General features: G+C 43.6%; 3 protein-coding genes across 5 annotated transcripts; 2 read left to right on the top strand and 1 right to left on the bottom strand.

The window, feature by feature from the left end:
• Nucleotides 1-5,070: 5,070 nt before the first annotated feature.
• On the top strand, nt 5,071-12,119 carry Dnaaf2 (dynein axonemal assembly factor 2). 2 transcript variants are annotated; one of them, XM_028782259.1, is made up of 3 exons: nt 5,071-6,867; nt 9,399-9,542; nt 11,570-12,119. In XM_028782259.1, exons 1-3 carry the CDS (start codon nt 5,071-5,073, stop codon nt 12,074-12,076), a joined length of 2,448 nt encoding a protein of 815 aa, XP_028638092.1. In that variant the 3' UTR covers nt 12,077-12,119. The 2 variants fall into 2 exon arrangements, with proteins under 2 accessions (XP_028638092.1, XP_028638101.1); XM_028782268.1 differs by lacking the exon at nt 9,399-9,542.
• A 3,044-nt stretch (nt 12,120-15,163) lies between these two features.
• Mgat2 (mannosyl (alpha-1,6-)-glycoprotein beta-1,2-N-acetylglucosaminyltransferase) lies at nt 15,164-17,914 on the bottom strand. The gene has a single exon (XM_028782188.1). It carries the CDS (start codon nt 17,421-17,423, stop codon nt 16,095-16,097), a length of 1,329 nt encoding a protein of 442 aa, XP_028638021.1. The 5' UTR covers nt 17,424-17,914; the 3' UTR covers nt 15,164-16,094.
• A 94-nt stretch (nt 17,915-18,008) lies between these two features.
• Nucleotides 18,009-19,381, top strand: Rpl36al (ribosomal protein L36a like). Of its 2 annotated transcripts, none has more exons than XM_028782461.1 (2): nt 18,009-18,090; nt 18,949-19,381. In XM_028782461.1, exon 2 carries the CDS (start codon nt 18,978-18,980, stop codon nt 19,296-19,298), a length of 321 nt encoding a protein of 106 aa, XP_028638294.1. In that variant the 5' UTR covers nt 18,009-18,090; nt 18,949-18,977; the 3' UTR covers nt 19,299-19,381. The 2 variants fall into 2 exon arrangements, with proteins under 2 accessions (XP_028638294.1, XP_028638302.1); XM_028782469.1 differs by having other exon boundaries at nt 18,078-18,183.
• Nucleotides 19,382-20,482: the final 1,101 nt, after the last annotated feature.

Consider the following 20,482-nt stretch of genomic DNA (forward strand, 5'->3'; position numbering starts at 1 on the left):
CTCAGTTACTACAAAAGAGTTTTAAAACTTAAATGAGAAGGTATTCTAAAACTTGACCACTGCTGGGTATGGGTGCACATGCTTTTAATCTCAGTTCTCAAGAGGCAAAGGCGGGTGAATCTCTGACTTTGAAGCCAGCTGGATTACATAACAAGATCTAGGCCAGCTACAGTGAGACCCTGTCCCAAAAGAAAACCCAAACAAATTCAAAACAAAACCAGAAAATGCAAATAAGACAAACTGAAAAATGTTTTTATAACCTGCAGTCTCATCATCAGAAATAACCTTTAGAGGGCTGGAGAGAGGGCTCAGTGGTACAGAGTACTTGGTGCTTTTCTAGATGGTCAAGTGTTCAGTTCCGAGCACCCATGCCAGGGGCCCACAGCTGCCTGCAGTTTCAGCTCTAAGGGATCCGACACCCTCTTTTAGCCTCTGTGGGCACCTACATTCACATGGATAGATACACACATAGATACACACACACACACACACACAAATAAATCTTTATTTTTATTTTCAAGACATGGTTTCTGTATAGCCTTGGCTGTCCTAGAACCCACTCTGTAGATGAGGCTAGCCTCAAACTCATCTGGTTACCTCTGTTCCAGAATGCTGAAATTAAAGGCAAGAAAATCTTTTAAAAAAGAAATAGTTTTTAATATTTGGGTACATATCCCAGTTTCTTCTCTGTGTATATTTTTCTCCTGCAGAAGTATTTTGGGATCAGGCTTTACGTGTTAAATGTGTTCCTTTCCTCTGTAGCATATGCACTAATTACATGATACATTTAAGGTACCAGGGAGTCCAGTTCCACCTGAGAAAAGCAGAGCTCTGGATTTCATGGAACACGTTCAGATGATGAAAGCCACTGTGAGAGAGTACCAAATAGAATCTACAGTGACACATTTGAGGGGGTCATTTTTGATGGGACGCTTGGAGGTGGGAGCATGTCCGTGGGAATTTAGATTAGACATTTAAATTCTCAAGACTTGAGAGAACAGGAGTCCAGGGTGTTCTGCCATTTGGGCTAAACCAGAGGGAGACAGATGGCTGAGGCAGAGTAGGTTAGAGGTTAAGAGACAGATGAGTGTTAATACTTCAGAGATAACAGTAGTGATATAGATCAGTTTGAGTTTAAAGATGCCAAGACAAGGGCTAGTCAGGTGGTTGAGCAGCTTAAGTCCTTGTATGGAATCTGGCAACCTGAGCTGGATCCTCTGCGGGGGATTATACATTATAGAAGGAGAAAATGGACTTTCTCAAGTTGTCCTGACTTCTACTGGTGTTCACAATAAATGGATACGGTAGTAGCATTAAGGAGACCAAGACAACTATGTTTAGAGACTTTGTAAGAAAATGGCTGGAGACCAGACAGAAGTAATTTCTTATAAAATCCTGCAAAGGATGACAGCTCAGAGCACACATGGAAGGCAGCAGATCTTAGGGCCCCAGTAGGACAAGGCAGGACTTGGTAGCTGAAAGGTAGTGAAGGATAAAGCACAGAGGGATCAAGGATTATATTTAGGCTTTCAGTTTAAAAGCTGGGGAGGTGTTATTTACCGAGACTTCGGGCTTGAGGGGATATCAGGCTTTCGCTGAGATGTCTACCAACATTCGGGTGGAGAAATCTAGCCAGCACTAGTGTGTGGTTCTCCACGGGCTCAGTGGTCAGGTGGGAATAAGGTCTAATCTTGTCAATGGTTTCAGCCCAAGATCTATGAAGGTATCTTAATATTTTTAAAGAGGTCTGATTTTGAACTCTGAATTTCCTGTCCTTTCCTCGTATATGCTAGATTATAGATGTGTATTGCTACACCTGACTCAAGGTCTTTTTTTGAACCACACTTGAAGATTTTAAAATATAAAGCCCCCTCTCATCAGGGTGTATTCCTCAATGGATCCTCCCAAGGCGTACCCAGTAGAACAGTACCAGGACTCAGAAAGGCGCCTCCTGGAAGCTCATGCTTATTCCTCTCCAGGCACAGCACTTCCTTCTCTTCTGAGAAGAACCACTAGGTTTTTGATTTTTTTTTTAAATTGACATTTGTACAGATAGTTTCTACCAGTGAGATTTACTTAGCCAAGTTTATCAATTATGTAGCAGACCCCAACAGAATATTCATTATTCTGTATGTTTCCTCCCTCCTTCCCCCCTCCCTCTCTCTATTACATCAGGGATACTTGTTAGTACTGTTGCTGTATAGCTGATGTGTGGTGGACATATGCTGTTACTTATCCATTTAACTATAAATGACAGCTGGCTAGTTTCTAGTACTTGAGGATTGCCTATAATGCTGTTAAAAATATAAAAATATCTAAGAGCCTCAGTGGATAAGATTGCATATTACTCAGGCCAGAGAGATGACTCAGCCATCAAAGGCTAGGCTCACAACCAAAAATATAAGAATGCATATTACTCTTCCAGAGGACCCAAGTTCAGTTTCCAGCATCACAGTAGGTAGCTTACAACCACCTATAATCCAGCACCAAGGGATATGACCTACTCTTCTCTGGCATTGGTGGGCACCTGCACTACCATGCACATATACACAGAATTGAAAATAAATCTTTAAAGTGTGTGTGTGTACAAACACATCTAGCACTCATATGATGTTACTGTTGGATGTATACCTCAAAATGGATTTTTTTTCATTATATGCATTATATTCAATAGTAATTTCCCCCAAGTATTGCTTTAATGTATTTTCCCAACATAAGAGAGTGCCTGCCAGTGTCCTTAGAGCACAGATTTTTAAATTTTACAAGCATTGGTGTTTTGCCTGCATGTATATCTGTATGAGGGTGTCAGATCCCTGGAACTGGAGTTACAGACGGTTCTGAGCTGCCATGTGGGTGCTAAGAATTTAACCCAGGTCCTTTGGAAGAGCGGCCAGTGCCTGTTCCTATCTGCTAAGCCATCTTTCCAGCCCTACAAAGGTTTTTTCTTTCTTTCTTCTAGTGGTTTAACATTAAGTTACCAGGTTGGCAGGCTGGCTTAGTGAGTCCAAGAGTTTGCTGTGCACAAGCCTAATCACCTGAGTCCCATTCCTGGAACCCACACTGCAAGAGACAAACTCCCAGAAGTTGTCTTCTGACCTATACATGTGTCTGTGGCGAATGCATGCACATATACAATGATAAAATCTCAAGAAGCACATTAATTTATCTACATAGCTAGAGTAAGCAGTAAATACCTGACACAGACTGATTGGATGGCAGATGACAGTTAAGAGGGAAGATGAGCTGCACTGGCAATGCCCATGTATAGGGAAGCTGACAGATGAAGGGCAAGGAACGGAAAGAATGAGAATTCCAAGAATTCTGAACACTTAAAATGAGAAGAAAAGAAGTCCATTTTCGGCCATTTCAAGCCTCTAGGGCTTAAGCATTTATTACTCAAATGGAGACATCCGATGGACAGTTGGATGAGTCTAGAGTTTAGAATGTGAAACGGAAGTTGGTCATTTGAATTTTATTTACTTACTTGTTTGGGGTTTTCAAGCAGGGTTTCTCTGTGTAGCCTTGGCTTTTCTGGAACTTGCGCTGCAGACCAGGTTGACCTTGAACTCAGATCGTACTGCCTCTGCCTCTTGAGTGCTGGGTTTAAGGTGTGAGTCACTACTATAGTCTAGTACATATACTGAGCATGTGAAAGAGATGAGGTGGTGCCATCCCAGTCTTGGGACATTTTACTTAAAATGTAACAGAGGAAGGCCTGCAGCTTGGTGGAAAGAATGCTTGTCTTGTATGTGTCAGGCCCTGGGTTGGATTCTGTGGACATTCTCTCCCACAGAAAAAGGATGAGTTAAAAGAGAAGCTTGGAATAGGTGTCATTGCAGTGAGGCCAGTGTAAACTGCTAAATGCCGCACACGCAAAACTGGTCTGGGACTGCCCAGCTCTCAGTACATAACCGTGCCCTGGACCTGGGGGTGTGACTCATGCCACAGGTGGGAGGTGCTGGGTCCCACACCTAGCCCTGTAACAAAACAAAGTTTCTATAGTCTGGTGCTGTAAAATTCTATTATATAACTATTACATCTGCTGCATTAGTGTCAGCTACACCAGCATAGCTGACTGAGTTCCTCGGATCGGCGGAGGGCTGAGGGCAAAAGAAAGAAAGACAAGGAGTCATCTGGTAAAGAACCAAATGCTATATTTTCAACTGCATAGCTCCCTTTTATACTCCCCACAAAACAGGAATAAAAACAGGAACAACGATCAAAACAGGAACAAGGAGACACACTCGGCAGCCTACCACCTAAGTTTGGATTTCTCCTTGAGCAGTCTTCTCAGGGAAATGCATAGAGACGGGGGAGCGGGCATAACAACAAAGGTGCAGAGGATGGTGACTCACACATTAGTTCCTTGTGGAGCACTGTTAGACTACAGAGTCAATCTAAGGATATGTGGTTTAAAAAAAAAAAAGTGCAGTTCTAATTCTATTCTCAACCCAAGGAAATTGATCAGGACAAAGTCTGTAATTTTGCTAAGTGATTTATGAGATCTTACATTTACATTATAAAAAGTGAACACCTTTCTGGTGCTTATTGGGCTCTGGGATCTGCTTTTTGGGAGTCATCTTTTGTCCCCAAGGGTTTCTGGGGGACAGCTATAAGGTGGAATACCTGAGAATGGAAAGGGCTTAAACGTTGGTTCTGCAAAGTGAAAAGGGTCAGATAAAGTTAGGTTTGTGAATTGTAGCCTTGGCTAGAAAACGTCTCTTGTCCGTGAAATTAAATAGTTAGTAAAAGAAAGACATAGGGCTGAAAATGAGGACAATTAACACGACAGACTGCAAAGCACATGTATCCTAACACAGTAGTTTAAAACCCATAGCAGGTAGTGTCTGTTTGGTTTGAAGAAACAGTGGAGCCTATTTCTAGCATTTCCACCAGATCACTGCCCCGCCTCCCAGGTGTTACTATGGCAACAAAGCACGCGCTGCCCTGCCCGGGCTAATCCAGCCGTTACCTTCTCCTGGGCTGGTCAGTTCTTCAAGAACCCGACTCTGAAGCTCATCCTAGACACTTGGTTCACTGGGTCTGGGCGGAGGGGCCCCGTGGGTCACCATGGCCAAGGGGGCAGCCTCCTCAGCGCTGGAAGACATGGATCTGAGCGGAGAGGAGGTGCAGCGGCTCACCTCCGCCTTTCAGGACCCAGAGTTCCGCCGAATGTTCTCCGAGTACGCCGCGGAGATCACGGACCCTGAGAACCGGAGGCTCTACGAGGAGGAGATCACAGCACTGGAGCGGGAGCGTGGGGTGGAGGTGCGGTTCGTGCACCCTGAGCCGGGCCACGTGCTGCGTACCAGCCTGGACGGGGAGCACCGCTGTTTCGTGAACGTGTGCAGCAACAAGCTGGTAGGCTTACCCAGCAGCCGACCGGGCCCCGGGCGCGGCGGCACCGCAGCTGGCAGCCACTGGTCCCTGCCCTATAGCCTGGCCCCGGGCCGCCAGTATGCCGGCCGCAACGGTGCCCGCTACACCGTCTACGACGTGGTCTTCCACCCCGAAGCGCTGGCGTTGGCCCGGAGCCACGAGCGCTTCCGCGAAATGCTAGACGCCACGGCCCTGGAGGCAGTGGAGCAGCAGTTCGGCGTCAAGCTGGACCGCAGGAACGCCAAGACGCTAAAGACCAAGTACAAGGGGACGCCCGAGGCCGCAGTGCTCCGCACGCCCCTTCCCGGGGGCGTCCCGGCTCAGCCCGACGAGGAACCATCAGGGCTTCTCCCGGACCCACCATACCCATACCGCTATCCCGCGGCGGCGGAGAGCACCGCCCGCTCGCCCGCGTCCCCGGCTCCCGAGTCCGTGCAGCGCCCGGAGCCCACCGAGCCGCGCTGCTCCGTGGTGCAGCGCCACCACGTCGACCTCCAGGATTACCGCTGCTCGCGGGACGCGGCCCCAAGCACCGTGCCGCACGAGCTGGTGGTCACCATCGAGCTGCCGCTGCTGCGCTCGGCCGAGCGGGCGGAGCTGGAGGTGAAGGGGAAGCTGCTGTGCCTGGACTCCAGGAACCCCGACTACCGGCTGCGGCTCTCGCTGCCGTACCCGGTGGACGACAGCCGCGGCAAGGCACAGTACAACAAGGCGCGGCGGCAGCTGGTGGTCACGCTGCCGGTGGCGCTGGCGGCCGCGCGACAGGACCTCCCGGCGACACCGGAAGAGCCCACGGACAAGACCGGAACTGACGACACAGCCTGCGCTTCCGCGGGCGAATTTGCATCGGCGTCGGTAGAGTCTGCAGATAGGACCGGAGCTGACCACGGGGAGAAGAGCCGTGTGGCAACCCCAGACCCCGGGGCTGCAGACGCTGAAGGGGAGCTCGTTCCCGAGCCGGAGCAGGACTCGGTGGCACCTCTAGGCCTCGGGGAAGGGACTCCTCCTGGGGCCCGAAGCCTCCCTTACTCGGCTTTCCCGGGCGGCGGCGACGCCGAACCCCCCGTGGAAAGGCCGGGAGTGTGCGGAGATTTCAGTGTCCAGACGAGTGAGGAGCAAGAGGGTACCCGGCACGACACCTCGGGCTCAGCCATGGGTGACCCCGGCACCGAGGGCATCGAACCCTTGTGCCCTCCTTTACAGTGTCATCAGGACGAAGGCTCCTTGACTTTGCTCATTCAAGTGCCCGGGATTCAGCCGCAAAGTCTTCACGGGGATCTGCGCCCCCTCAGTTACGAATTGTGCTTCTCCACACAAGACTCAGGTTATTCCTTCACTTTGCAGTTTGCCCCAGAGAATAAATTGAGTACCAAAGAACCCGAGATTAGCATTTCTTTAAATAATGCAGTCATAGTGCTGGCAAAATCTCCAGAGAGCCACGGACATTGGCGAGAGTGGTATTGTGGCTTGAACGACGATTCTTTGGAGGTAACCATTTTCACTATTTGAAATACTCTGTCTTACTTTAAACGTTTTTGTTACAGGCACATAAACAAATATTTTCTATTTATTCATATGATGAAAGATAGTGCCAGTTAAGCTCGTTCTCAAAGCGAAGATTGCACATATTCTATACTATCGATGCACTTCAAGCCTTCAGGGTTGTCCTGTATTACAGCGGTTTACTTGGGGTCCACCGACTAGAAAAAATGATTTTAGTGACTAGACTTCTGGAAATGTATGCAAGAAAATTGAGAGTTCTGTCTTTCCTGAGAAAAAGGTTATAGCTATAGTTAGTAAGATCTTGTCTCAAAATACAAATGTGTGTGTGGGTTGGGCGCTTGGTGATTTCGTTTGAGGTTTATATCAAAGTTATATGTAACTCTGTCATTGAAGAGGCAAAGGTGGAGTTCGGTGGCAGAGTGCTGGCCTGGGGCCTTCCAGAAAGTCAAGTTGTCATAGACATAGCTTTGTAGAGTATTTGACCCTGAGCCCTAGCCTGCCAAAACCGTTCATTTCTTCTAGATGTTTTTCTAAATCAAAATGGGATTAAGGCATATTTGAAGACCTAAGTAGATTTATTATAATTATACCATTAATTATTATTACCTTGATAGGGCTAATGGGATCATAATAACCATTCTTTTATTTTATACTGTACTGCATCAAGCCCCAAGTATCGGGCATAATGATGTGAGCCTGGACTTCTAACATTCAGGAGCCTGAGGCAGGAGGATTATAAGTTTAGGCCAGCCTGTGTATTGTAGTGAGACACAGTCCTAAAGAAACAAAAAGAAGGGGCTGGAGAGATGGCTCAGCGGTTAAGAGCACTGACTGCTCTTCCAGAGGTCCTGAGTTCAAGTCCCAGCAACCACATGGTGGCTCACAACCATCCGTAATGAGATTGGATGCCCTATTCTGGTGTGTCGGAAGACAGCGACAGTGTACTCATAAATAAAATAAATAAATAAATCTTTAAAAAAAAAAAAACAAAAACAAAAAGAAAATTGGGAGTAGTGAGACCTATACAATAATTTCATTACTATATATGTTTTTATGAAACTAGTCATAGAGAGACTTGTGGCTTTCAAGGCCAGAATTGTCACTTTTACACAGAAAAAGTACTAAATACATATTTACACCCTAAATAGTAACCAGGGGGAATTCATAAAGAGTTTTAGGGCCAGTGAATTCAGCCTCTTTTATAATAAGATTGGTCATTAGGATAAATATGAATTTCCTGTAGTTATCATTTTCATACAGATATTTCCTTGGATCAGCTGAAAATCCAAAATATTTGGCATATCTTTTTTCAGAGTGAGGCAAAAGTAATAAATGAATGAATGAATATAAGACCGTGAATCTGCAAATGTTAGCAAGGCAAATTGCTCTATAAAATTCTTCCAATCCATTAGTTCACTTGCAAATTTAAATACTGTTTAATCTAATTGAACATAACTTGAAACTTGTCTTGATTTTTGTCCCCCTCTTTGGACCACATAATAATCTTTACTTTGTAATTACAATATTTACTTAAATAAAAGCACAGAAAATAATCTTATTTGGGGTAACACTGAACCAATCTTATAAATTAAATAATTTTAAATATGGTTAAATGACTAATTCTCACTTCGCATGAATGTAAACAAATTATATGGTGTTTGGATTTCTGTGATAGTAATGTTTAAATTCTCTATTAATAGTTGAGAAATCTTTTATTCTTCAAAACTACTTAAAATAACTATACACATAAAACATTTCACTATATATTATATACTTATATACAGTAAAATATTTCAATTCTTAAAATAAAACATATGGTAACTTCTTGAAAAACCCACACCCATGTTCTCAAGCGTGTCTCTCCGAACGCTCTTTTCCTGAGACAAACCTTGGCTGCCCTGGAACTCCCTTTGTAGAACCATGTCTTTTGCCTCCTGAGCACTGTGAGTAAAGATGTGAGTTGCTATGCCCAGCACATAGTTGCTGTGCTTTAGCCACATAGACTACTATGTAGCTGAAGGTGACCCTACACTTACGATCTTCCTGCCTCTACTTCCTACGTGCTAGAAAATAGAGGTTTGTGCTACTACATCCAGTTTACAGTCAAGAATTTAACAGGTGTATTTGAACAGATCTCGTTCTGTATATTTCTTAGCTGGTTCATTAGGAATTAATAGAAGACTGAACTATAAAACCTCGGTTTTCTTTGTAGCCTTTAAGTGAATATTCCTAAGACATATAAAGAGGTACCAGCACTTAGGAGGTGGAGACAGAAAGATCCCCTGCAGGTACACATAGGCTTCCCTGGACCACCTCAAACACTGTATCTATTTGGAAAAAATAAAAGAAAAATGCTATGTGTAAGACATCCTGGTAGGGAAAGCACACCTCTAGTAAACTTAGGAGAAGCATCGTGACTTCCTTTCCTTTTTTTCTTTCTCTTTTTAGGTAGATTTCATGAATACATGTTTTTCATATTATATTCTGGTCGATTTTTTTTTCTCCTTTTATTTTAGGAAAGATTGTTTATCGATGAAGAAAATGTTAATGAGTTTCTTGAAGAGGTCCTTTGCTCCCCACTGAAGCAAGCAAGGTCTCTAGCCCCACCACTGATTGAGGTTCTCCAGGTTACTGATGATCAGATTCAGATCCATGCAAAGGTAAAAATAGTGACTGACAGCAAGATTATGTGACTGCCAAATGACTGCAGTTCTCAATTCTTGACATCAGAATTTGAAATAGCATGTATATAAAAGATGGGCAGAGTAGTGGTAAGACCTGCATGTCTACTGTGTGATAAAAACTTTTTATGTTACAAATCATTTTATTGTGAGTAGACACTAGAGGGATTAAAAAGTCAAATGAATTTAAAATTTACTAAACAGCAAGTGAACTTGTCAGTGAACCTTAGAATTAGAATTTTACAGTTAGACAAATTTAGTAGTTTGTCTTGTTGTGGTTTGAAACCCAGAATCTTATTATAAAAGCACCACAGCAAAAGCATTTTAAGGCTCACACAACTCAAAAAGATATTCATCATGACCTCACTGCTAAAAATATACCAAAAGACAATTTAGTTAGCTAATCCAAGAAAAATATTTATATGGGAACAACTTCTGCATATGCACTATGTCACACATGTGGGTACACAAATAGTAAAAAAAAAGTGTTTTGCTGCATGTATGTATGTGTACCACACTTGTGCCTGGTGCCCATGGAGGCTCGAAGAGAGCATCGGATCCCTTGGAAGTGCAATCACACAGCTATGAACACACAGCTATGAACACCATGTGGGTTGGGCATTAAACCCATGTCCTCTGGAAGAGTAGCCATTGAGCCTGTTGTCTATCCCCTAAATAAAACATTTCTAAATCTGATTTTTAGAAGGATAGATGTTTTTAATCCCACAATATTCCTCTAGTTATGCATATATATTTAGAAAGTTTGCAGAGATAAGCAAGTCTTTCGGCATTCAAATCATAGAAATGACATCGTAGAATTTACCTCGTTTTTTAGCTGAACCTTAGGTTTGGTTATGCTTATGGCCAACACTGGACAAAAATCACCTAGGAACTAGCATTCCTGACTGAGAAAAGTCGAGAAATTCGGCAGTGCTCTTTTATTAATTAAAAGTCTTTGTAGGCACTCTTTAAAAGCTTGGTCCTTCATTGTGAAGGAGATGAAGAATAATTGAAAGGAATTTCCTTTTTTTTTTTTTTTTAATTTTAACCAGGTTTGATGGTGCAGGCCTTTTTAATCCTAGAACTCAGGAGGCAGAGGCAGGCTAGCCTGATCTACACAGGGAGTTCTAGGACAGCCAGGGCTGTGTAGAGAAACCTTGTCTCAAAGAGAGAAAAAGAAAAAAATGTGCATATATAGATTTTTATTTTATGTGTATATGTTTTATGTATACACTTGTTATAACAAGTATGCTGAGGCCACCAAAGTGGCCTCACATATAACAAGTATGTATGAGGCCGCAGCAACCTGCCACATGGATGCTGGGAACTGACTCTGCTCTTCTCAGCAGGTATTCTCAACTGCTAAATGATTTCTCCAGTCTTAACTGAAAGAATTTAATTAGAAAATCAAAGCCACCAGTCATTGTACCTTAATTTCAGGCAGATCTCAAGTTCCAAGCCAGACCATGTCTAAAAAAAATTTAAGGGTTGAAGAAATGGCTCAGAAGTTGAGAGCACTGACTGCTCTTCTAGAGGTCCTAAGTTCAATTCCTAGCAACCACATGGTGACTCATAACCCCATCTATACTGAGGTCTGGTATCCTCTTCTGGCCTGCATGCATACATGCAGGCAGAACACTGTATACATAATAAATAAATCTTTTAAAAAATTTCTTTTAAGAAAATTGAATCTAGTTTGAGGTTGAGATGGCTCAGTAGGTGCAGGTGTGCTTGCAGAAACCCTGTAAAGGTGAAAGGAGAAAACTACCTCCAGTTACCTCTGAACACCCTCCCTACTACACACACACAATTGAAGGCACTCACTGCCAAGCTTGAGTTTGATTCTAGCACCTATGTGGTAAAAGGTGAGAACCACCTCCTACAAGTTCCCTTCTGACCTCTTTGTATGGACTTCATCATGCATGAACACACATACATACATAAAAGCTATGATTTCATTTCTGTTGCTTCAAACAATTACTAATTTGCTATTTCTCTTGATACAGTCTCAAGAATGTAGTGATCCTGATGGGCTTCAAGGCAAGGAAAAAGGAGTCAAAGAAGGATGTCCTCTAAGTGAAAAAGAAAACACTGAACATTCTACCACCTCTACAGCTGATTCTGATTCATCTGTAGCAGTTGAAGCACCAAAAATAAACACTTGTGTTTCAGCTGTAGGCCTTCAGCACAGCTGTCCTGATGTTCCTCACGTGCTGTCTGGGAAACCTCGGCAACCAGAGGCAAACATGGATCCTGAGTTTATAAGAGAAAGCAGTACTGCCTGCTTAGCTGAGAAAAAGGAAAATATAAAAGAGCCAGTAATAACTAAGGAAAAAAAAATAGATGGAGATCACCTGTCTTCATTACTGAACAAAACTGTAATTCAAAACATACCTGACTTTGACACTATAAAAGAGACCAATATTCAGGATGGTAATGTGCAGATCATTAGAGACCACACGACTCACTGTGCATTCAGTTTTCAGAATTCCTTGCTATATGATTTGGACTGATGTATATAATTTTGAAATTTAAATGTTGAGTAAAAAAAAAATTTGGGACCTAAAACAGCTTCTTAGCGTTTTTAGCTATAAGTTGATGTAAAAACAAACATTTAAAGTTGACTTTGGTGAGGAAACAACCAGCCAGATAACTGTGATCCCAATGCCTCGCACTGGGAACCTGATGGTCAGTTCAGGTCAGGTCAGGCTCAGCTATATAATGAATTTTAGGGGCCAGACTAGGCCACATGAGACCATGTCTTTTTAAAAACAAACAAAAAACCTCTGGAGATACTTTTCTTGAATAGTTTCCTTAATAAGAGAAAGTCTTTGTGATTTTTCTAATAGAGATATTTTTCTCAACCAAAGTATTTAAAATTTTTTTATTTATTTAGAGTCAAGGAGATGAATCCAGAAGACAGTGTGTCTCTGGGATTAAACCCAGGTCACCAGCCTTGGTGGGAAGGGTCTTTGCTCACTGAGCCATCTGTCTGGCCCTTTAGTTTGTGAGACAGGTTGGTTCTGTATTCCCTATATAGCCTGGCCTACCCTCAAAGTCTTCCTGCCTCAGTTCTGAGTGCTGGGACTATGGCATGTGTCGGCATGCTGGACTTCAAAAGATTCTTAGTTGTACTACAAATATATACTGGGTTTGTGTTCAATTTGGTTTTTATATTAAAGTTTCAAAATAAAGACTCACAGAATTACATTTGTTACCTAAATTCTCAAGAATGCAATTAACTGGGATATGATGGAGGACTACAATCCTAAAATATGTTCATATATGTTCCAACATATATATGTTGGAAATAGATTTTTAAGAAGGGAAAGAACTCTACTAACAATGATCTAAATCGCTGGGCAGTGGTGGCGCACGTCTTTAATCCCAGCACTTGGGAGGCAGAGGCAGGTGGATTTCTGAGTTCGAGGCCAGCCTGGTCTACAGAGTGAGTTCTAGAATAGTCCGGGCTACACAGAGAAACCCTGTCTCGAAAAACAAAAAACAAACAAGCAAAAAAAAAAAAACAATGATCTAAATCAGTAGAAATGTAATTTAGCTATTTTGCATCAATTTATTCTTAATAAAGTCTGTCACATATATAATTTAAGATAATTTGGGGTGTAGTTGGATAGCTCAGCAGATAAAGGTACCTGCAAGCAAGCCTGACAACCTGAGTTCAAACCTTGGTACTTGCATGTTGGAAAGAGAATCTACAAGTTTATGCTGACCCCTACACATACTGTGGCATATAAACTTGTGCACACACACACAGATAAAAATACAAAAGATATGTCTTCAAGTTGGGTGTGATGGTGCACATCTTTATCTGCAGTGGCAGGTGAGTCTGTAAGTTCTAGGACAGCTAGGGCTACAAAGAGAACCTGTCTCTAAAAAAAACAGAAAAAAAAGTCAGAGAGAGATCATCCTTTTGGGGATTGGAGACCCTTGCTCTTGAGAGACCCAGGTTTGATCCCTACCACCTACATAACCATCTTAATTTCGAGGTTCAGAAGATATGATGCCCTCTTCTAGCCTATAGGGGCACCATGTTTACCATGTAGCTAACATATACATGTAGGCAAAACATCACTACACATACAGAATGAATTTTTTAAGATTATTCAAAATTGCCAGGCAGTGGTGGCGTATGCCTTTGATCCCAGCACTTAGGAGGCAGAGGCAGGCGGATTTCTGAGTTCAAGGCCAGCCTGGTCTACAGAGTGAGTTCCAGGACAGCCAGGGCTACACAGAGAAACCCTGTTTCGAAAAACCAAAAAAAAAAAAAAATATTCAAAATAAACTCTAATGTCTTGGAAGTTAAAGTATGAAAAACATCTTTTGGTTTTAAAGAGTGTTTAAATTTCCTAAAGAGGCTGGAGAGATGGCTCAGTAGTTAATGCTAGCTGCTCTTTGAGAGGATCCTGGTTCAATTTCCATCATCCACCTAGCAGCTCACAGCTATCTGTTAACTCCAGTCCCACAGGATCCAATGCCCTCCTCTGACCCCCACAGGTGCCACACAGATACACATGCAGACAAAATACCCACACACAAAAAAATAAATTTAACTTAGAACAAGAATTTAAAAAAAAATCTAGCCATTTGTTCTGACAAAAAAACCAACTATTTTTAACATCAATTTATAACTCTTAAAATGAGGTAAAGAGATCCTAACATTCGTGGGTTTGTTTTTTTTTTTCACAAAATATTTTAGAACAGCATGAAAGAAAATGTCAATGAGGAAATCTCCATGGATGTCATCACTAGCCCCAAGGCTATGAGCTGATCTAGTTCTGTTTCGGAGAAGGCTACTAATTAGAACTAGCCTTTGAACACTCCTGAAAACCACTTTCTTTTGTCCTTTGAACTGGTGATGTTAAAAAAAAAAAAAAAAGAAGTGGTGATGTCAGGTTAGGATACTATACAGGAGTGTAAATCCTGGAGAATGGATTTAGATCTCTCCTCATACAATGCTGAGCATTATGCACTGGGAGTATAGCTTGGGGTACAGCCCTTGTGTTGCATGCAAGAGACTCTGTAGTCCCAGCTGAAGGCAGAAGTGTGAGGGTAATAAACACAAGGCCAGCCAGAGCTATGCACACAAAGCAATCTTTAAAAAAGCAAAAAGAATAAGCTCAGTGGGTACCTGCCACCAAAGTGCCTGGAGTTCTGTCCCTGAAACTCACAGGGACAACATCCTCTGACCTTCACCACGTACCACCAACACGCATGTGTACACCCGCACATGTGCACAGAGGGTACAAATGTGGTAAAACATTTCAAAAGCCAAAAAACAGACAACTTTGCTTTACCTTGAAAAAGCACACTTCCAGTATGACTGGTGAAAGAAAAGTCTTGAGACTTTGGTTCAAATGATCAAGTTATCTTTACACAGAAATGAGTCCTCTATAATTTTTTTATACAATTATATCATGGAAAAGTAATATAAAATATAGAGTAAGCCTAAAGATTGCTTCTTACTCCTGTGACTGTCCTTTTAAAAAGTATCTCAGTCACAGTTGGCACCAGTCCTGCTGTACCTTGGCAAAACTGAACTTTGTATCATTTCTGGCCTTCAAAAACAATTTAGGCAGTACTTTCCTTATGCAGCAGCTTTTATTGTTGTTCATTATCTATGCTTGGCTAATTTGAAAGCCAAACAATTTTTTCCTAAGAGAATGCACTGTCATGAATAGGCTTCACTTTAAACTCACACAATGTATAGCTAGAAAATATTAAGATGTAATGTTCATTCTCAAAACTTCTAAAATGCCTTTGATACAAATGGAAGATTCTGCAAAATGATTAGGGAATTTTATGCAAAAATGAGTATTTTATTTTGGCAGCACTAAAAAGAAAAAAAATCAAAATCACTGTATTTCTACATTGAGGTGAAAACATTGCTTAAACTTTCTTATTAATCAAATACATTCCAAAAGAAATCATGTAGTATGTATGCACAGGCAAATCTTAACACAATAGCACAGGAATCAGTAATACTGAAAATGACTCTTCCAACTGGGTGCTTAGCAAACTTAAAACTTCTGAGTTATTAAACCAAATAATTACTTTCTAATAACTGTGTCAATAGTGAAACTGGGTCTGTCCCAGCAATACTCTAATGATTTCATTGTAATACTTTTTACTGTTGTTGACAGTTTTAAATAAATCTTGTTGTACTTAAAATAACTTTTGAAAGTGGAAAAGTATACAAAGTTTTAGATAAAAAGATTAACAGATGTGATTTAAATAAAATTTCCCCTTCTTTTTATCAATAGTCTAATCATTACCTTTAAGCAGATACAGACTGAATTTTAAAACCCATGTCCCAAAATGAAAATTTGTTTGAAATTTTAATCAGTCATAACTGAAAAGGATTACTATGTATTTGGACACCTTTTACAAGAAGTTTATGTATTAAAGCAGAAACCAGTTCCTATACCCTTTATTCAATTGTATATCCCATTGAGACAAATATAAAAAATAGAAGACTGTCACTTTTGCTTTTGCAATTGTGATTTTTCTTTCTCACTGCAGTCTTCTATAACTTTTACAGAGTTCATGGTCCCTAATATCTCCCCACCCTCCATTTTTCCTAGGTGGGGAAATGGCCACCATAGGAAACTTCTCACCGATAACTAGAGTTTCTGGAAACATGTACTGTTTGTTATTATTTAATAATGACTCAATTTGGGCACTCTGGGTGGACGGCCTACATGTTTTCTTGTGATGCATACCACAGTCTCCAGCATGAAAAATCCTAGGAGCCTGAGGAACTAAGACTTTCCAGACTTTAGGAAGACAAGCTAGAGTCAAATATTGAAGAGTCCAGTCCCAGTTATAATCATCGTAAGTACAGAAAGTGTCCGTGCACTCGATAAGCTTCTGATACGCTTCTCGGGTCAAGGCTAGCCCCATATTGTGCTCTGTAGATTTCCAAGTTTTCACATCTACTTTGTCAGCAATGCCATAGAAACTCCGAATGGTGGTGTAGGTCCCTAGAGAGAGGACGTCACACCCAGGACACTCCTGCTGCTTCAATTTCCACATCTTTTTGAAGACATGGTAAAAGTCTGGGGCTAAGTAGTGGTCCTCTTCCAGGAAAAGTATAAGGCCAGTGTAATCTTGAAGAACTTTGACTCTTTCCCATACAAAATGCAGCTTCCACCACCAATGATGTTTGGTTTGCGAGAATTTGGCCTCTCTGTAATGGCCGAAAGAGTCAGGATACTCGGCATTGATGCACCCCAACTTCAGAGCTGCATTCTTCTTTAGGTCTCTGGGGCAATCTCTGGGGTCACTACCCGGAAACTCACTCGGGTACAGCTGAATGCTGAACGGAAAGAACACTTGCAGAACCGGGCAGAAGTCCACCTTGGAGATCAGATTGTTGATCTCTGCGGACCAGAAGTCATGGCTAAAGATGACTAGGACCTCATGAATACCCTGGGCTTTTCGAAGCGAGTCTATCAGCAGCCTGAGGTATTCCGGCCTGTTATGCACCTGGACCACCACCACCAGCTCCCCGGGGCTCCAGGTGCCGTCACGATCGACATTCCTTAGCATCTGATCAAAGTTCAACTGGTACACCAGGGACCGGTACCGCAGCGTTAGGTTGTCCACCTCTGGCCGCGGGACCGCGGGAACCGGAGGAGCGGCCGATTCGTTAGAAACCCTGCGGATGCCTACGGACACGGCGAGATGGCCCGCACCCCGTGGGGGCTCCGCGTCCAGCAGCGGCGGGGCAAGGGCGTCGTTCTTCCTTTGTCGCCCATTACTACTCCAGAGGACGAAGCCGCAGGCGGCCACCACGAGCGTCAGGATTAGCACCTTCCGTTTGTAGATGCGGAACCTCATGGTCTCCAGGGCCGGGAGCGCGGGCGCGGAAAGGAGCTGGCGGCCTCTGCACGGAAGGGGCGGGCGGGCGGCGCCGTCGCCTTGGCCTGTAGCCCTAGAAACTTGGCCCCCGCGGCGGCCACTCGTTAACTCATCCCGGGCCCCGGCGTCCTGGGGCCCGAAGGCTCTCAACTGCCCCGCGCCGCCCGGGCTCCGCACATCCTCTCTGGCAGTTGCAGCTCAAGCAGCCGCCCCGCCGCTACGAGCCGCGGCTCAGCGTCGCCTCGGTCCTCTCCATTCAGCAACCCGGGTTCCCGGAAGAAGCCCAGTCGCGAGAGGCCACACCGTGGCTCCTTTACCTGCGCTGCCCGTGGCCCTGCGTCCTCTGCGCGCTCATCCTTGCTCGCACGGCAGAACGCCGACACCGAACACCGCAGCCTCGCCCCGCTCCGGCAGCGACCGTTCTGACAAGCCGCGACTGGCCTGCGAACGCCCCGGCCCTCCGGCCCACACCCTCCGCCCCGCCCCGCCAGGCGCTGATTGGCGCTTCCCAGAAGCCCCCGGAGGAGGCCGCTGCTTATTGGATCGCAGTCCCGTCGCTCAGGTTCAGCTCCGACTTCCGCTCCGTTCGTCCCTTTCCTGTTCGGCGCGTGCGGTTGAGGCGGGGATCGTTGCGGCCGGTCTCACGGTAAGCCTGGGGCTGAGCGGCAGCTGGTTAACTTCGGGACCGTGGTTGCCTGGAGGCCGGAGCCGACCGAGCTCTTTGAGGCGTGGGAAAGGGGTAGGTGCTGTCCTCCGCGGCTTGAGGTCAGCCCGCGGCCCCCTCGGAAGAGGCGCTCCAGCATGGCGGCTACTGGGCCGCGAGGCGCGCTGGCTGCTAACGACACGTCAGCCTTCGGGCCGGCTGGCGGCGGGTGACGGTGCTTTAGAGGGGTAAAGCCAAAACAGACTGACGTGGCTAGGGGGAAGGAACGAGGCCGGTTGTTGCAGAAACTACTATATTTCGTTGTTACGCCAATCATAGCTAGAAAATGGAAGGAATTGATGTGGGGTAGTCCGAAAAAAAAAAAAAAGCTCATCTTTACCCGGACGCCACTACGTTGTCCTTGGCAGTGAGCCCTAATAAATTGAACGCTGTATCTGTTTTGGGAAGAACTGTAATAGCTATTTTTCCCCCCCTTTGGACGCTCAGGCAGACTTCAACTACCTGCCTCATCTTCCCAGGACATACTCCGTCAAGTCTGATTTTGTAACTGAATAATGTCTCATTAAAAGTAAATAAAAAGCTACAGTTTATCTATAGGTTTGAACTGGTGAGGATTGAACCCCGATGTTTTAAGAACACTAGGCAAGTGCTCAACCACTCAGCTGCTTGTCCTGCCCAGCGTCTGAGGCATTTAAACAGTTGTACATGTGCCTGGCATTTTATTTACGTGGAAAATGAGTACTTAGTGGGTTTACACATTTTCGATCATTGTTTTTTATATGTTCCTACAAATTATACTTTCCAATTTCAAGATCCTTAATGCCTGAAACTTTATTACAGTTTTCATCGCAGACACTTCTACTGCAAAGATGGTCAACGTACCTAAAACCCGAAGGACTTTCTGTAAGAAATGTGGCAAGCATCAGCCTCACAAAGTGACTCAGTATAAGAAGGGCAAGGATTCCCTGTATGCCCAAGGAAAGCGGCGTTATGATCGAAAGCAGAGTGGCTACGGTGGGCAGACAAAGCCAATTTTTCGAAAGAAGGCCAAAACCACAAAGAAGATTGTGCTCAGGCTTGAATGTGTTGATCCCAACTGCAGATCCAAGAGGATGCTGGCCATTAAGAGATGCAAGCATTTTGAACTGGGAGGCGACAAGAAGAGAAAGGGCCAAGTGATCCAGTTCTAAAACTTGTGTTTTCTGAGAGGAAAATTGCTGAAGCAGTAGAAAAATGACCTGCTACAGAATAAAGTTATTGTTAATGATACTAAGCCTTGTGTTTTGGTTCTAAGTAGAATTGCATATTTTGGGGTTTTTGTTTTGAGACTACTTTGAGTCAGGGGCTATCTCTTCCTCCTATGTATGAGGTTTACAGAATTTGCACCATATCTTATTTCTATGGTGTTCTGTTGGACTGAACCCAGAACTTCCTGCATGCTAGGCTAGGTGTATACTAAGTGCCCTACAAGAAGTTATATAGATAACCAATAGCTACAGAAAATGGGCAAAAAACATAGGGTGTGATTATATAATTCATTTCCCAGATATGGTGGCAAAGATGTCATCATTCCACTCAGAATGGCTAGCAGACTAACATTTAATTGGTCACATCTTCCATTAGGTATTTTCAAATTTGCTATTTAATAATTGTTCATGATAGTTTCTATTAAGTATTTTCAGACTTGTTGGTCAACTGAAAAAAAAAATTTAATAAAGGGGGGGATAAAATTTGAATTTAAAGAATTACTCCACCAGGCGGTGGTGGCACACGCCTTTAATCCCAGCACTTGGGAGGCAGAGGCAGGCGGATTTCTGAGTTCGAGGCCAGCCTGGTCTGCAGAGCGAGTGCCAGGACAGCCAGCGCTATACAGAGAAACCCTGTCTCAAAAAACAAACAAACAAAAGAATTACTCCTTGGGGTGTGGGGGTAAATATTATAATTAGGATTGGAGAGATGGCTTATTAACCCTGGCTGCTTTTTTAAAAAATTTTATGTGCATTGATTCTTTGCCTAAAAGTGTAATGTATGAGGATATCAGGTCCCCTAGAACAAGAGTTAAGACAGTTGTGAGCTGCCATGTGGGTGCTGGGAATTGAACCTGGGTCCTCTGTAAGAACAACCAGTGCTCCTTATAGATAAGCCATCTTATCTCTTCAGCCCATGGCTGCTCTTTTTGTAAAACAGATCCTTAGCATCTACATGGCTCCCAATTGTCTGTAACTATAGTTACAGGGGATCCAACATGTTTTTTCTCACATCAACTCTGATGTAGAATGTTAAAGAATGAGGAAAGCAAACCTTTTGATTGGTGGTGGTGCCAAGAATCAAACTTAGGGTCCTGTATATACTAGGCAAGTCCTCTACTATGGAC

Source organism: Grammomys surdaster, unplaced genomic scaffold (assembly GCF_004785775.1).
Source record: "Grammomys surdaster isolate TR1022 unplaced genomic scaffold, NIH_TR_1.0 98, whole genome shotgun sequence".
Taxonomy (NCBI): Eukaryota; Metazoa; Chordata; class Mammalia; order Rodentia; family Muridae; genus Grammomys; species Grammomys surdaster.

What these genes read in the sequence shown, in the direction of transcription:
- Dnaaf2 (XM_028782259.1), top strand. Translation starts at nt 5,071, where the DNA reads ATGGCCAAGGGGGCAGCCTCCTCAGCGCTGGAAGACATGGATCTGAGC. An exon ending in TGAACGACGATTCTTTGGAG is followed by an intron (nt 6,868 to 9,398) that starts GTAACCATTTTC and finishes CTTTTATTTTAG; the next exon opens with GAAAGATTGTTTATCGATGA. An exon ending in AGATTCAGATCCATGCAAAG is followed by an intron (nt 9,543 to 11,569) that starts GTAAAAATAGTG and finishes CTCTTGATACAG; the next exon opens with TCTCAAGAATGTAGTGATCC.
- Mgat2 (XM_028782188.1), bottom strand. Translation starts at nt 17,423, where the DNA reads ATGAGGTTCCGCATCTACAAACGGAAGGTGCTAATCCTGACGCTCGTG.
- Rpl36al (XM_028782461.1), top strand. Translation starts at nt 18,978, where the DNA reads ATGGTCAACGTACCTAAAACCCGAAGGACTTTCTGTAAGAAATGTGGC.